The following is an 18,406-nucleotide window of genomic DNA, read 5'->3' on the forward strand; positions in this document are numbered from 1 at the left end:
TTGTCGCTACTGCTGTCATTAATACCCCCACTAGTTGCCTCATAATTCTTTAACTTGTTTTGTAGCTATCCCGACATCAAAAGGCACATTAGGTAGATTAACTCGCGACAACTGCATTGCTACGCTGTGCTGTTTGAAAGGATTGTGGTAGCACAAGAGTGCAATAATAGCTTAAAATCAAATTTATATGAAAGGTAATTAACGATTACTCCAAGGAAATGAAGATGCCTGCTTACTTAGGGAACAAAATAAATATTTGTGCAGGAAGTACAAATAATAGTAGTTTTCAGCTACATGGTAATCAGTATGCAACCAAAAACTGACAAAAAATGGTCGAAAATATAGACAATGTTTACGTCTCTGCAAATACGAATTTGAAATACCTCAATTAATCATCCAGCAGTTATGAACACAATGGTCACACAAATGAAGAATTTACTAACATTTTTTGTGTGCATATTAGAAAATAGATAGTTCTGTGAGAATGCTTTAGCAAGTGGCCCAGACTGAAGCACTGTTGTAGAAAGAATAGGACTGAATAGAATATATTTCGGTCGTACGTACCCTAACTTCTTTCTCGTCTGAAAATTACTTCAGGAGTTAGTTAAGGAATCAACCACGCGAGGAGTGTCTTACGTTTACTATTAATGTCTTAGGCTTCCTATTAATTAACGACGAGGAGGGAATCGGTGGTCAGAAGACCGCTACTATTTAGAAAGCATCAATGACTAACTTAGCTTTGAGGATCAGGATGTGGAACACAAATGGGTAAAAGCAAAAAGCATTGTACGATATGCCTTAGACGTGTGCCAATAAGGTTAATGATGGCTAGAAAAGAATCACTGTAGTTTAATGGTAGTGTTAGAAAGATGCTGCGATAGATAGAGACCTTTAGATCCGATTTAAGCGAAGTCAAAGCCTGGTACAGAAACAGATGCTGAATGAAACCAAAATGAGCGTGCGTAGAGCGATGCGGGAAGCATTCAATGAATTTTGTAGTAAATTATGTCAAACGATCTTAGTACAAATCCTAAGACGCTTTGGACTTAGGTTAAGGGGAGTACGTATGACGGAATTGGTCAAAAAGTGACATTTTTTGATTATCATCTCTTATTAATATTTGATCTCTCCTGAATAATTTGATGCATTATTTGTCGAAAAATTCCAATTGGAAGTGTAGTTTTTATCATTTCAAAGTTAATAGTGCGTGTGTAAAATTATCCGGTCGTTCTGCACTGACTTGCCTTAGTATCTCTATCTTTTGAACTATTCAATCTAGAAGACTGTGGTTTTCAGCTATTTATTACTTGAAATCATGCTAATGTTCGTGTTAAGAGGTTGGATGCACTGTGTAAACATAAATGGCGGTATAGCACATGCATTTTGTTTATTTACTTTGTAGTTGTCGTGTTTCATAAGTTTTGAACTGAAAGCATAGTGGCTTGGTGTGTTATTATACGCTCTTATACCTCTCTTCAACATGACGAAAAGAAAGGGTTGTTTTAAGAAGCGACATTTCCATGGAAATCAGCATATCACAAAATCTGAATCCAGTGTGGATCCTGAAATAGATTTTTCACAGACCCGTGATAAGAACACGCCTACTAGTGCTTCGAAGAGGAAACTTGGCGACCATGAGGATTTATTTATTGGCAAAGATCAAAATAGTTTAGGTTATGTTCTTTTAGATTTGAGTGTGTTAGGACAAGTTTTGCAAGATGCTGTGTCATGTAAGGTTTGTGGTGGGCAAATTAGCATCTCTGAGGACTCATCTGCAAGGACTGGACTGGCTAACAAACTTGATATTCAGTGCGAAGTTTGCAGGCTCTCGACATCATTTTAGACTTCTGAAAAGTGCAAGAATGACTTGTTTGAGAGCAATGTTAGATTCCTGTATGGAATGAGGTTTATTGGGAAAGGATTGACTGCAGCTGAAGTATTAGGTGCAACGCTGAACTTCCCAAACCCACCAACCAGATCAAGTAAGTACACAGAAGTAATTGGTGAATGTGTCAGCCGCTCGGAGTGGCCGAGCGGTTAAAGGCGCTACAGTCTGGAACCGCACGACCGCTGCGGTCGCAGGTTCGAATCCTGCCTCGGGCATGGATGTGTGTGATGTCCTTAAGTTAGTTAGGTTTAAGTAGTTCTAAGTTCTAGGGGACTGATGACCTCAGAAGTTAAGTCCCATAGTTCTCAGAGCCATTTTTGAATGTGTCAAATCTGTTGCTGTTGCTTCTATGAAAGCTGCTGCTGAAGAAGCAGTAGAATTAAATAACACTACAGACTTATCTGTGGCAGTTGATGGCACATGGCAGAAGAGAGGTCACACTAGTGTTGACACAGGTAAAGTTATAGACATTGAAGTGCTAACTAAATACTGTCATCAGTGTAAATCAGTTGATGAAACAAGTGAAAGCCATATAGTGGCTCTGAGCACTATGGGACTTAACTTCTAAGGTCATCAGTCCCCTAGAACTTAGAACTACTTAAACCTAACTAACCTAAGGACACCACACACATCCATGCCCGAGTCAGGATTCGAACCTGCGACCGTAGCGGAAAGCCATAAAACAAATTGTGCTAAGAATTATGAGGCAACTAGTGGGGGTATGGAGGCTACTGCAGTTGTTTCTATGTTCAGACGTTCACAACAGGAGAGAGGTGTGTGTTACACTGAGTACTTGGGGAATGGTGATTCAAAAGCTTACTAATCAGTAGTGGAACGCCAACCTTATGGTAATAAGCAGATTGTTAAGATTGAATGTGTGGGCCACGTTCAAAAACGGAAGGGAACACGTCTCCGAAAATTGAAGCAGACTAAAGGAAAAGAGAAGTTATCGGATGGAAAGACTCTAAATGGTAAAGGAAAACTTACAGACAGAAACATTGATGAACTCCAGCTTTATTATGGAATAGCAATAAGAAACAATACACATGACCTACAAGGGATGAAACGAGCAGTGTGGGCTACATTCTCCCACAAATCTTCCGCTGATGATACACCTATACATGGTCTTTGTCCACCTGATGCTGATTCATGGTGCAAGTACCGCAAAGCTCAGGCAGCGGGTAGCGAGGAACAATTTAGGCACAAAAATAGCACACCATCTGCAGTGATGGAAGCTATTAAACCAATATATAGAGAATTAGCTCATCCTGACCTTCTTTCCAAATGTCTCCATGGTCGAACGCAAAACCCGAATTAGTCTTTCAATAATGTAATTTGGACCCGCATAACAAAAATGTCTTTGTAGGAAGGAAAACTCTATGCTTGGGTGTTTGTGATGCTGTGAGAACGTTTAATGATGGTATAAAGGGAAGACTTGGGGTAGTAGAGGAACTTGGTATCACTCCAGGTGTCAACACGCTGCAAGCCTTTCAGGGAATGGATTGACTTAGGATCATGAAAGCCCAGCGTGCAGCAGAGGAAATGACTAAAGAAGCAAGAGGCAGGAAAAGAAGGAAGCTTCTAGGTTTGCAGGATAGTCAAGTACAGGATCCAGATAATGCTGATTATGGGCCTGGCTGTTTCTAGAAGCTGGCATGCCTCCATGTGTAAGTTAATATCAAATAAAATGTTTGAACTTGATTTGCCGGAAACGATATTTTGAAAATTATTTGACCCATTATCTCAGGAACTATTACAGATACATATCTCTAATTTTACACTATGTTACCACTTAGTATACTGCAGCTATTGAACCTCTCAAAAAATCCTTACCTCTAACAGTTTTTTACTTACAGAAGAAGAAGTGGACTTTTAAAAGAAAATATTGAACAACATTTTTTAAAAATCATAACTAGCTAATTATTTCTCTGTACATTTTGATTCTGGTTCAGCAATCAGAAAAGGAGTGATACTATACATCTCAAATATTTCACATCTCTATCTGTGACAGGTTCTGAGATAATGAGTCATCAATATTGCAGATTTAACCCTGTGGGTATAGGACGTACGTACTCCCCTTAAGTCAGTAAGCGGATGGAACTCATCTATTCAGTCGCTCAGTGACTATACTGACAGCGTAGCAGAAGAAGACAGAAAGAAGGACAAAATATTGATAGGGTATTCCGAAATTGTTTCACCGGTGAAGACCGTAATATGGTTCCTCCTTTCAACCTTTGGACAAATGCCGAAAAAGGAGATATTGAGATAAGCGATCCCAGAATAGAAAATCAACTAAAATTGGTCGGCAACTGAAGGCAACTTGACCAGATGAGATACCTGTGAGGTTCTGCAGAGAGTATGCGAAAGAACTTGATCCCCTTCTAGCAGTAGTTTATCGTATGTATTGAGGCAACGATAGTTTCCCGGTGATTTGTAAAAGAAAAAAAAGGCCAGGTCATTGTTGTTTTCAAGAAACTCGTCGGAGACACGTGCATAATTATAGATGTACAAGCTGGCAAACCCAGCCATTGCCCGGTTATTCATTTTGACAATTTTCTGTTAGAAATGAAACCAAAAAAAATGAACTGTGTTTCTTGTGTAATATAAGAAAAGTTTCATTTCCATGTATTCGTGAAAACATCTTCGGAATTATTAAACAGTCGTACAAAGAAATATGCATATTGTACAAATGGGTAATGACAACTGTTTCGCACGTCTAAATGCGATTGCATAAACGTCTCTATGGCAACTCGCCTTCATAGATCTATAGACGGTTATTGTTTTCCCCTGCAGTTGTTGGTGCTTCGTAATTGAAAGCTGTCAAAAGAGCTGTCAGATGTCAGAGATTTCCTGAAGTTGATTCGAATGCAAGAGTGTCTTAGTAGTAAAGAATAAATGTATTAAAATTTAATGTATGATGGGGCATTTTTCACGCAGCTTCGTGTTTTTGACGTCATATCTCCTGAACTATATGTCTTAAAATGGTAAGCACTAAAGGAAAAAAATCGCAACACCAAGAAGGAGTTTTGCGACATTAACGATAGTTGGTAGGTGTGTTTCTACATCTGAAAGATGATGCCTTTTAAATTTCACAGCTGTCGCATAGGAGTGACGCTAGCTGCGTCACAATGAGGATGAAAATCAGGTTTACTTTAAATATACGCTGTACCGCTCATGAGCGTTACCTTTGAAACTGGAGCTGGTGAGTTGATGTTGGTAAATAATGCCCTTAAGGGAACAAAGACACCATTATTAACACCTCATTGAGTTTTAACGAGGTCGTGTAATAGGGCTACGTGAAACTGGATATTCGTTCTGCTATACTGCTGAAAGACTTGGCAGGAATGTAGCCACTATACATGATTGCTGGCAGCGGTGGCCACTAAAATGTACTGTCGCAAGAAAACCGGGCTCCGGAAGGCTACGTGGCACTATCGAGAGGAAACACCATCGTGTACGGCGTGTGGCTGTGGCGCATCGTACTGTACCTGCAGCAGCAATCTGAGCAGTGGTTGGCACTACAATGGCACAGCGAACTGTTACAAATCGGTTATTTCAAGGACAGCTCCGAGCCAGACGCCCTGTGGCGTGGATTCCAGTGACCCCAAATGACTGCCATTTGCGACTTCTGAGGTGTCAAGTGAGAGCTCATTGGAGGGGAGCTGGAGGTCTGTTGTGTTATGTGATGAAAGACAGATCTGCCTCGGCGCCAGTCACGGTCGTATGTTGGTTGGAAGAAGGCCACTTGAGGACCTGCACTCAACCTGTCTGCGCACTAGACGTATTGGACCTACACTTGGAGTTCGTGATTTCACGCACCTTTACTGCAAAATAGTATGTCAGTCTGATAATTCGACCTGTTGTGCTGCCATTCGTGAACATCATTCCAGAGGATGTTTTCCAACAGAGTAACGCTCACCCACATAACGCTGTTGTAACCTAACATGGTCTACAGAGTGTCGGCATGTTGCCTTGGCCTGATCGATCGTCCGATATGTCTCCAGTCGAGCACATCATGGACATCATCGGACGGCAACTCCAGCGTCATCCACAAACGGCGTTAACTGTCCTTGCATCGACCGACCAAGTGCAACGGGTATAGAACTCCGTCCAATAAACTGACATCCGGCAGTTGTACAGCACGATGTATGCACATTTGCATGACTGCATTCAACATTTAGGCAGTTACATCAGTTATTAACGTACCAGCCTTTCACATCCCCATTGGCTTACCTCTCGCTTACATTAACCTATGATCTTACAATGTTAATCACTTAAATACGTTACCTAGACAAATGCATTCCCGAAATTTCATTACATTAATTATTTTTTGCTGATAAGATTTTTTCCGTCAGTGTACTGATGTAGGTACATTCAGCAGCGTAAGTTGCCATTATCTGTGACATTTTTTATGAAGAAAGTAAGTAGCAAAGAAGTAATAAATTTAAACGTCGTGCATGATGCGGTGATACGGCAGTTTTTCACGTGTCTCATTTTTCACGTATCTCATTGTACACTCCTGGAAATGGAAAAAAGAACACATTGACACCGGTGTGTCAGACCCACCATACTTGCTCCGGACACTGCGAGAGGGCTGTACAAGCAATGATCACACGCACGGCACAGCGGACACACCAGGAACCGCGGTGTTGGCCGTCGAATGGCGCTAGCTGCGCAGCATTTGTGCACCGCCGCCGTCAGTGTCAGCCAGTTTGCCGTGGCATACGGAGCTCCATCGCAGTCTTTAACACTGGTAGCATGCCGCGACAGCGTGGACGTGAACCGTATGTGCAGTTGACGGACTTTGAGCGAGGGCGTATAGTGGGCATGCGGGAGGCCGGGTGGACGTACCGCCGAATTGCTCAACACGTGGGGCGTGAGGTCTCCACAGTACATCGATGTTGTCGCCAGTGGTCGGCGGAAGGTGCACGTGCCCGTCGACCTGGGACCGGACCGCAGCGACGCACGGATGCACGCCAAGACCGTAGGATACTACGCAGTGCCGTAGGTGACCGCACCGCCACTTCCCAGCAAATTAGGGACACTGTTGCTCCTGGGGTATCGGCGAGGACCATTCGTAACCGTCTCCATGAAGCTGGGCTACGGTCCCGCACACCGTTAGGCCGTCTTCCGCTCACGCCCCAACATCGTGCAGCCCGCGTCCAGTGGTGTCGCGACAGGCGTGAATGGAGGGACGAATGGAGACGTGTCGTCTTCAGCGATGAGAGTCGCTTCTGCCTTGGTGCCAATGATGGTCGTATGCGTGTTTGGCGCCGTGCAGGTGAGCGCCACAATCAGGACTGCATACGACCGAGGCACACAGGGCCAACACCCGGCATCATGGTGTGGGGAGCGATCTCCTACACTGGCCGTACACCACTGGTGATCGTCGAGGGGACACTGAATAGTGCACGGTACATCCAAACCGTCATCGAACCCATCGTTCTACCATTCCTAGACCGGCAAGGGAACTTGCTGTTCCAACAGGACAATGCACGTCCGCATGTATCCCGTGCCACCCAACGTGCTCTAGAAGGTGTAAGTCAACTACCCTGGCCAGCAAGATCGCCGGATCTGTCCCCCATTGAGCATGTTTGGGACTGGATGAAGCGTCGTCTCACGCGGTCTGCACGTCCAGCACGAACGCTGGTCCAACTGAGGCGCCAGGTGGAAATGGCATGGCAAGCCGTTCCACAGGATACATCCAGCATCTCTACGATCGTCTCCATGGGAGAATAGCAGCCTGCATTGCTGCGAAAGTTGGATATACACTGTACTAGTGCCGACTTTGTGCATGCTCTGTTGCCTGTGTCTATGTGCCTGTGGTTCTGTCAGTGTGATCATGTGATGTATCTGACCCCAGGAATGTGTCAATAAAGTTTCCCCTTCCTGGGACAATGAATTCACGGTGTTCTTATTTCAATTTCCAGGAGTGTATATGACAGCACATCTCCCGATCTATGTGTCATACACTGATATTATTTTGTGGCGGCATGTGTTGATACTGTTTGCTAAATGTGCTGCGAATAGAGTTAGTAGCAAGGAAGTAATAAATTTAAATGTCATGCACGATGCAGCAGTTTTTCACGCATCTCAATGTTTGTGACGTCATATCTCCTGAACCGAGGCCTACGAGAAAGACAGGCTGCGGCGCGTACGTCATTAAGGTAGGCCGAGCTCGCTCACTTGCTGCCCCACTCGGCAGAAAAACTTCATTGCTACACCTGTTATGATAGAAAGTGCATAGGCCTACTAATAATTTGTTACGGCTATACTGGGGTACAATAAAATTAAAACCATGTCAAAATAATTATCAATTGCATGTTGTTGTTGTGGTCTTCAGTCCTGAGACTGGTTTGATGCAGTTCTTCATGCAACTCTATCCTGTGCAAGCTTCTTCAACTCCCAGTACCTACTACAACCTACATCCTTCTGAATCTGTTTAGTGTATTCATCTCTTGGTCTCCCTCTACGATTTTTACCCTCCACGCTGCCCTCCAATACTAAATTGGTGATCCCTTGATGCCTCAGAATATGCCCTACCAGCCGATCCCTTCTTCTAGTCAAGTTGTGCCACAAATTTATCTTCTCCCCAATTCCGTTCAATACCTCCTCGTTAGTTATGTGATCAACCCATCTAATCTTCAGCATTCTTCTGTCGCACCACATGTCTCTCTTGTCTAAACTATTTATCGTCCACGTTTCACTTCCATACATGGCTACACTCCATACAAATACTTTCAGAAACGACTTCCAGATACTTGAATCTACACTCGATGTTAACAAATTTCTCTTCTTCACAAACTCTTTCATTGCCGTTGCCAGACTACATTTTATACCCTCTCTACTTCGACCATCATCAGTTATTTTGCTCCCCAAATAGCAAAACTCCTTTACTACTTTAAGTGTCTCATTTCCTAATCTAATGCCCTCAGCATCACCCGACTTAATTCGACTACATTCCATTATCCTCGTTTTGCTTTTGTTGATGTTCATCTTATACCCTCCTTTCAAGACTCTGTCCATTCCGTTCAGCTGCTCTTCCAGGTCCTTTGCTGTCTCTGACAGAATTACAATGTCGTCGGCGAACCTCAAAGTTTTTATTTCTTCACCACGGATTTTAATTCCTACTCCGATTTTTTTTGTTTCCTTTACTGCTTGCTCAATATACAGATTGAATAACATCGGGGATAGGCTACAACCCTGTCTCACTCCCTTCCCAACCACTGCTTCCCTTTCATGCCCCTCGACTCTTATAACTGCCATCTGGTTTCTGTACAAATTGTAAATAGCCTTTCGCTCCCTGTGTTTTACCCCTGCCACTTTCAGAATTTGAAAGACAGTATTCCAGTCAACATTGTCAAAAGCTTTCTCTAAGTCTACAAATGCTAGAAACGTAGGTTTGCCTTTCCGTAATCTTTCTTCTAAGATAAGTCGTAAGGTCAGTATTGCCTCACGTATTCCAACATTTCTACGGAATCCAAACTGATCTTCCCCGAGGTCGGCTTCTACCAGTTTTTCCATTCGTCTGTAAAGAATAGCAGTTGCATAAGGCACCACATATTGTATGAAATGAGGACTGTTACGCAGAACAGACTAAAAACTACAAACAAGCCGTTATACCATTTATGTCGAGAATTGATCTTAAATTTTGTTGTACGTCTAGTAATCAGTAGGACTTCAAAATACCAGCTTCCGGCAGAAGATGCAGTTCTCGTTAGTACGTACACATCCAGTTGCGAGTTAACAGATTGAGAAACGCATTTTGTCTACTGAGTTAAGCGAGCGAGTAAGCTCAGGCCTACCTCCGTGACGCACGTGCCGCGGCCTATCTTTCTCGTGGGCCTCGTTCTAAACTGTGCTAAGTAGGTTTTTCTTTCCACCACAGCGATTTTTGTCTGACAGCAAGCGATGTGTGTACCAAGCAAATCGGTTTAGGAGGAGAAGTGGAACATACACACATAAACATACATACATCCATTTTTACAATATGAGTGGGTGTCTCCAGTATCAGCCTATTGTAGAATGCCTTCGCACTATGATATTCTTGTAGAACGAAAATCTACAAAAATCAGAATGGGTTCCGCAAATAGGAATCCTGCAAAAAAAAAAAAAAAAAAAAAAAAAAAAAACAGTCGCCTTGTTCGTCAATGAGGTCTGTAAACAAAGGATTTCGGATAGATTCCGTATTCTTTTTTTTTTGGAGTAAGACATTCGGTACAGTTCTGCACTGTCTTTCAGTGAACAAAATACTAGCTTACCGAGTATCGGAACAGATTTGTTATTGGATGAAGTACATCCTTGCAAAGGGAAGTCAACATGCCCTTTGTAGTGCAGCAAAATCGGGAAATGTAAAGGTAATTTTAGGAGTGCCCCGAGGGAGTTTTATAGGGCCGCTACTGTTCGCAGTTATGTTAGTGATTTAGTGGATAACGTTGGAAAGTTAATGTCGCTGGTCGAGGACGATTCTGTCCCAGCAGGACGTCTGCTAAGCCAGTAGGCTGTAGCGAAATGCGGAGAGCCTGCAGAAAGTCGATGATTGATGCAGAGACTGGCACTTCAGGTTGTACGTAAATAAATGTAGCGAATTGCGCATAAATAGGAGAAGAAGTCCATTATTGTTCGATTACACTGTCCGGGCCAAAGCAGTGAAAACAATGGCTACCGTAAAATACCTAGGAGTAACCATCCGTATCGACTTAAAGTGAAATGATGGCGTGAAACCAATAATGGGAAAATCAGTTGTCCGGAAGTGATTCATTGAAATTATTTGAAGCAAGTGTAATACTTCTTCTGTAACCTCTGTGTAATAATTTGTTACGTCAATATCGCTTAGATAGATAAAAAATATTCACATTACCGGTTTCGGCAAGTAGTTCCCATCTTCGGATATTCTTGAGCCACAAAAAGATTCGTACAGACTAACAAATAGGTAGGCGCTTTGAACGTAATAAAGTAATTTAAAACTGCAATGAGTGTGTATTAACGTCCTGCGATGTAATATATAGATATGAAGAGTGAGGGAGGGGGCGGGGTTGTACGAAGGTTAGGCGGGAAAAACATATTCGAAGTGGGAGAACAACAGCGCACTATGCAAACAGTTATATTTTCTCTGGTCAATCAAGTGAAAATGGTATTTATAAAAAACAACGCCAAGAACTCAAATTAAAGTTAAAATGCAATGTTTTATAAAAATGTTTTTAAGTAATATGAATAATTAAAAACACATGCAAACGTCGACTGTCATATCTTCAAATCATACAAGTGTATAGATTTCGCACGCCTAATTTAGCGATTAAGGCCAAGTTTCTAAAATGTGGGCTCATAAAAACGTCTGTGTATAACCAAATGATTAACAGAACCACGATGAACATTTTATAAAAATATTTATCATCAACGAATAAAATAATGAAATAAAGTTCATTAGAATAAAAATTACAAACTTCCTGGTAAACTAAGTATATGTAAATGTTCTTATGACTGTACAGTTTAGAAATTTGGCTCTAATTGCTAAATTAGGCGCGCAAAGTATATACATTTGTATGATTTTATATCACACTCGTTGACGTTTGCATGTGTTTTAATTTTTCATATTACGCTTAAATATTTTTAAAACAATTATCTTTTAATCTTAATTTGCGTTCTTTGCATTATTTTTTAAAATACTAGTTTCCGTTGATTGACCGCAGAAAACATAATTGGTTACTGAGTGGGCTATTGTTCTCCCACTTCGAATACGTTTTGCCTATCTACCCCTCCTACAACCCCCCCCCCTTTCTCTCTTCCGTACCCATATACAATGCATGTCGTTATTGTAATCTCCGTCTTTCAATACGTGACGATAGTCCATTCGTTGAAAAGATAAACGAATTTCTGATGTTCAAAACACCTAACTATTTCTTTGTCTGAATACAGAAACTACTTGCCGAAACCGGTAAAGCAAATATTTTTTTTATCTAAGTGATAGTTGACGTGATAAATTATGATACAAATTTGATACATTCACGAAAGCAGCGACCTACAAAACACTCTTTCGACCGATTTCGTTTGCTCGGTGGGAGATAATTCTGGACATGTTCAGCAAACTCTAGTGGCAGACTCTGCGAGACACCCTCTGTGCCTCACGGAGAGGTTTACTGTTAGCATTTTGAAATCTTAAGTTCCAAGAAGAGTCGGGCAACGTATTACTTCCTTCCTCCTGATACATCTCGAGAAATGATCACACCGAGAAAAATGAAGAAATTAGATGTCACACGGAGCTTTACCAACATTCGCCATTCGTAAATGGAACAGCGAAGGTGCTAGTAGGCAGTGGTATCATTAGTACCCTCCGCCGTGCATCGTAAGGTGGCTTGCAGAGTGTAGACGTGGATGTGGATGTATGTTTTGCTACTGAGTCACACCCTTACGTAACGCGAAATTGACCACTAGATGTCACCAGTAGCGGACCCGCCAGTATAAAAGTAGGTGTGGAGTATTTTGTTGTCAGTAGAGAAGGAGTAACGGCAGAACTGGTCGGTCAGGTGTACTCAGTGACTTCGAACATGGACTAGTCACTGTTTGTCACCTGAGTAATAAACCTGTCAAGGACATCTAACACATTTATAACTGCCTAAGTCGACTGTCAGTGGTGTCCTTGTGAAGTGAAAAGATGAAGGAACAACCATAATTAACCCTTCCCTCCCCGGTCCTCCTTCAGAGCACCCCCCACCTCATCCCCCTTTCTCTCCCCTCCTCCACGCCTCCTTTTCCCCTATCCCCATTTCCCTGTCCCCCTCCCCCCTCCTCCCCCCCTCACCCCCCCCCCCCCCCCCGGCAGATCCTCCCAGGTTTTTATAGTTATCAGTGTGATGCGTTAGATTGTGTTTCGGTGCCATTATACAGTATCCTCTAGTCACTTGGTTTTAATTATGTGCTCGACCTCTTTTTCGTCTATGACTGTTCCATGTTACGCCGTCCGTCACGTGGCTGTTTTCATCATTCCAGCGACTTTATGGTCTGGCCTTATTTTGCCTGGTGCTTTGAATCTAGTGTGTGTTTTTTGTGTAGCTTACTTTTAGATTTTTATCTCCGATTTACAGTCACCGCTTCGTATGCCTTCTTTTCTTCTGTTCCGCCTTTTTTGTTTCTGTATTCCGCCATGTTTTCTTCTTTATATTGTTTTAAATGTCTTCCTGTCTACTGTCTATTTATGTCTCTCGGCTGAAGAGCAGCGCTTATGCTGCTGCCAGCCCACCCCTGATGGGGAATGGAAATAACAACAAAGGAAAAAAAACACAACTAAACCAAGACAGCGCAGAACTCATCTACTGACGAAGAGGTGCCATCGAACAACGCAGAGCATGGTTGTACAAAATTGGATGTAATTAGGAGAAGGAAACACTCGTGAGGACGCTATCATTAGTCCAGCTAGCACAATGACTGTGCATATGGAGTTAAAAAGAATGGGTTACAACGGTCGAGGGGCTCCTATAAGCCATCCATTTCTCTAGTCAGTTTTGAGTGACGCTTGAGGTGGTGTAATCAGCGACGCCACTGGACAATGAATGACTAGAAACGAGTGATTTGAAATTATGAATCATTCTGTACCCTGTGACAATCCGATGGAAAGATTTGGGTTTGGCGAATGCCTGGGGAATGTCACCTGCCATCATGTGCAGTGGCAATACTAAAGTACGGAGGTGTTGTTGCAGTATGTGGATATTTTTCCGTGCTTAAGGTATGGACCCCTTACAGAGGTTAAGAGAATGTTAAATGCCGAAGGTTATGAACATATTTTCCATCACTGTGTGATGCGTACAGTAGAGGAACAGTTCTGGAACGATAACTGTTTCAGCATGATAACGCACCCTACCATAAAGTGGCATCTGTGAGGCAATGGTTTGTGGACAGTTACATTCCTGAAATAGATTGGTCTACCCAGTGTTCCGACCTGAACCCAGTGGAACACCTTTGCGATGAGATAGAAAGTCGATTTCGCCTGAGGCCCCAGCCTCCAGCATCACTACCTTCTCTGGTTTCGGCTTGTGAGTAAAAATGAGCTGCCATTCCTCCACAGACATTCAGATACATCATTGAAAGTGTACCCACTAGAGTTCAAACTGTCATAAAGCCAAACCGTGTACATACTCCATATGAATGTTCATTAATAGGTGTCTGGATAATTTTGATCATATAGTGTAGATCTATATTTTGTTATTGGATATGTCTAACATTTGAAGCGAAATCTTATTCTCAAAGGAAATAATTGACATGATAAATATATACCAACCCATAACTCGTTTGTTTCAGATTTTGTACCCCGAGGTGAAATCCGCCCAGCACACGGCCTCGACGTTGGAAGAGCGTTATGGGGAGGCTCTGAAGAGTTACTCCAGTCCCGGTGTGTGGTCTGACTACGAAGAAGCACGCAAAATCCTCTCAGCCATTCACCTAATGTCGCGGAGATAAGGCTACTTGTACTTATACCAGAAATAACAATAAAGTAATTTAATAAAGCACGCGTACTTGACTTCTACTATTTCCTGTGTACTTCATAACCATTACGTAATGCTTGAATGCAACGTCTGGTATTGGAATGTAATGAAGGATGATGAGGCATCAAAAAGTCCCATGAATATCATAGAAGAAAGAAGAAATAGGATGCAAACGAAATACCTTTATTCAACTTCATGGTAATCTCTATTACTTATTGTAAACTTGCGGCAACATTTATACAACCGCTTGAAATTACAAGCGAAACATTCTGGAAATGATCGAAGCATTAAAGTTAGCATACTTTGGATTTTCTTTGAAAAGTTATGCAGACAGATGTACACAGCGACTGTGACGGTTGCCTAATGTACAAGGGGCTGACAGGTGTTGCAAAGTACTTATACGAATTAGTTACAGAAGAAGGGAAACATTGTTAGACTTACTTTAGAAACTCAGATTGAAAAAAGACAAAACTACATTTATAGCTTTTGTGGAGTTAGAGAAAGCTTTTGATAATATTAATTGAAATACACTCTTTGAAATGCTAGAGCTAGGGTTAATAAGATAAGGGGAGTGAAAAGTTTTCATCGACTTGTTCAGAAACCAGACTGCAGTTATTAGTTCTTGAAGGACATGAAGGGAAAGCAACAGTTGAGAAGGGAGTGAGAGAAGGCAGTAGCCTATCTGTATACTGAACAAGCAATAAAGTCAGGAAAAGATAAATTTGGAGAAGAAATTAGAATTTAGTGAGAAGAAATTAAAAAAATGTTTTGAGATTGGTCGATGATGTAGTAGTTCTGCCAGATACTCCAAAGGACTTAGAAAATCAACTGAACAGAGTAGAAAATTTTTTTAAGAAGCACTTATAAGATTAACAACAAAAGTAAAAAAGAAGAGTAACGAAATATAGTCAAAATAAATCAGGCAATGTTGAGGGCTTTTGATTAGGACTCTAAAATAGTGGCTGATATCTGCTTTTTGGAGAGCAAACTAGCCAATGTGGCCGAAGCAGAGAGAACATGAAATGTACCCTGGCAATAACAAAAAAGGTTTTAGGAAGTAGAGAAATATACACTAGTGGCAATTAAAATTGCTACACCACGAAGATGACGTGCTACAGACGCGAAATTTAACCGACAGGAATAAGATGCTGTGATACGCAAATGATTAGCTTTTTAGAGCATTCACACAAGGTTGGCGCCGGTGGTGACACCTACAACGTGCTGACATGAGGAAAGCTTCCAACCGATTACTCATACACAAACAGCAGTTGACCGACGTTGCCTGGTGAAACGTTGTTGTGATGCCTCGTGTAAGGAGGAGAAATGCGTACCATCACGTTTCCGACTTTGATAAAGGTCGGATTGCAGCCTATCGCCATTAACGTTTTTCGTATCACGACATTGCTACTCGCGTTGGTCGAGATCCAATGACTGTTAGCAGAATATGGAATCGGTGGGTTCAGGAAGGTAATATGGAACGCCGTGCTGGATCCCAACGGCCTCGTATCATTAGCAGTCGAGATGACAGGCATCTTATCCGCATGGCTGTAACGGATCGTGCAGCCACGTCTCGATCCCTGAGTCAACAGATGGGGACGTTTGCAAGACAACAACCATCTGCACGAACAGTTCGACGACGTTTGCAGCAGCATGGACTATCAGCTCGCAGACCCTGGCTGCGGTTACCCTTGACGTTGCATCACAGACAGGAGCACCTGCGATGGTGTACTCAACTGTACTCAACGACGAACCTGAGTGCACGAATGGCAAAACGTCTTTTTACGGATGAATCCAGGTTTTGTTTACAGCATCATAATGGTCGCATCCGTGTTTGGCGACATCGCGGTGAACGCACATTGGAAGCGTGTATTCGTTATCGCCATACTGGCCTATACCCGGCGTGATGGTATGGGGTGCCATTGGTTACACGTCTCGGTCACCTCTTGTTCGCATTGACGGCACTTTGAACAGTGGACGTTACATTTCAGATGTGTTACGACCCGTGGCTCTACCCTTCATTCGATCTCTGCGAAAGCCTACATTTCAGGAGGATAATGCACGACCGCATGTTGCAGGTCCTGTACGGGCCTTTCTGGATACAGAAAATGTTCGACTGCTGCCCTGGCCAGCACATTCTCCAGATCTCTCACCAACTGAAAACGTTTGGTCAATGATGGCCGAGCAACTGGCTCGTCACAATACACCAGTCACTACTCTTTATGAACTGTGGTATCGTGTTGAAGCTGAATGGGCAGCTGTACCTGTACACGCCATCCAAGCTCTGCTTGACTCAATGCCCAGACGTATCAAGGCCGTTATTACGGCCAGAGGTGGTTGTTTTGGGTACTGATTTCTCAGGATCTATGCACCCAAATTGCTTGAAAATGTAATCACATGTCAGTTCTAGTATAATATATTTGTCCAATGAATACCCGTTTATCATCTGCATTTCTTCTTGGTGTAGAAATTTTAAAGGCCAGTAGTATATTAAGATCGAGTATATATTTAAGTGTTATGAAGTCTTTTCTGTGGATTTCGATGATTAACACCTCTGACAAGAAGAGAATAGGTTTTTTAAATGTGGTGCTATGGAAAAACGTTGGAGAAAGTAAATTTATGGCACAAGTTGACTAAAAAAGGTATCGGTTGATAGGACATATAGTGAGATATAGAGGATTAGTCAGTTTGATAATGAAGGGAAGTAGGCGGGGATTGGGGTAGGGGGAAAGTTGCAGGGACGACAAAGATTTGAGTGCAGTAAGCAGGCTCAAGTGGAAGTAAGGTATGGTAGTTACGCGGTGTTGACGGGATTATTTGCGTGTTTTCAGTCCGAAGACAAGAAAAACACTGCAGCATGAAAAATGAAATAAATATTCTTTTTACTAATTTCTTTTTTCTCCATTATCAATCCATTTTAGACAGCATCTGTCACAGTTACGGGAGCAACTCCCTGGTAAGAAAGAACTATTGTGCCATTATATGTATGTAGGCGAGTTATTCGGTAACTTAGAATTGATAGGAGGTTGTTGGCCAAGTGCTAACCGGCGGGCCAAGGGTGTGGCGTCTCCAGCCCAGCCGAGCAGGTCAGTCCATGTACAAAGGCGTCAGCGTGTAGCCCGAAGTGGGCAAATCCCAGAGCACGGAATTTGGACGGCGGGGTCTCTTATGGCCTCTGTGCAGTAGACGCCCCAAAAACAGCGGAGTTTAAGACAGTCTGACATATAGCTACTTAAAGTTGTCAGAAATTCAATAATAAATCACAGTTTTTCATAAAAAAGAAAATCTGAAAGATCTGCAATCTCAGAAAATTGAGTCATATCCAATGAGACAATAATGTTTTCAATATCTTAAAACTACGAAAGTAAATGTATTACAGTGACTGAATATTTTTACAGTGAACGTTATAATTAATAACTCTAAAATGCCTTATATGATTTCAACTAACAATATCTCAGATGATAGCTCTGCACTATAGCTACCACTCCTGAAAACTACTCATCTCTATCTAATTTATTTGTTGATTTATTACGTACCTATATCTTTTTCATTATGCGAATGTTATAACTTCGTATCTTTCACAATAACACTGCAGCTAAATGCAGTATGAATACCTCGTATCTTGACATTCTAGTGTAGTTATTTAATGAATAATTTACTATTTTCTCAGAAGCTTTGTTTAAATATAATTACAATCGATATTGAAAACTATTGCAATTTAAAAGCGTCAATCGCATGTGTTATGTGACACCACCATTGAAAAGAGTGCCAAAAGACTCTTCTATCGAGCGGACATAAGTAATTGTTTAAACAATATTTTGTGCTGATATCGATGAGGAAATGTAGCACATCTTTTGCCAGCACTGTCTTCCTTCAGTGCTGCGGTTCGATGCATGGTATGTGGTACGAACCCTCGATGTACAAAGTATGTAATATTCATGTCAAACGAAACCTAGTTAAGCTGTGTAGGGCCATAATATCGAAAATGAGTATATTTTTTAATATGTGTACTTTTATGTTAGTAATAGTGTGTTCTGTGCGTTGT

The 18,406-nt window shown here is 42.0% G+C and overlaps 1 protein-coding gene across 1 annotated transcript in view; it reads left to right on the top strand.

The window, feature by feature from the left end:
- The window catches only part of LOC126094758 (uncharacterized), a 70,347-nt gene extending 55,961 nt beyond the window's left edge, over positions 1–14,386 (top strand). The window contains exon 4 of the mRNA XM_049909309.1: positions 14,180–14,386. Coding sequence (XP_049765266.1) covers positions 14,180–14,338 — 159 coding nt within the window. The 3' untranslated portion in view covers positions 14,339–14,386. The remainder of the gene's footprint in view (positions 1–14,179) is intronic.
- Positions 14,387–18,406: the final 4,020 nt, after the last annotated feature.

The sequence above is a fragment of the Schistocerca cancellata genome, chromosome 8, assembly GCF_023864275.1.
Source record: "Schistocerca cancellata isolate TAMUIC-IGC-003103 chromosome 8, iqSchCanc2.1, whole genome shotgun sequence".
NCBI lineage: Eukaryota > Metazoa > Arthropoda > Insecta > Orthoptera > Acrididae > Schistocerca > Schistocerca cancellata.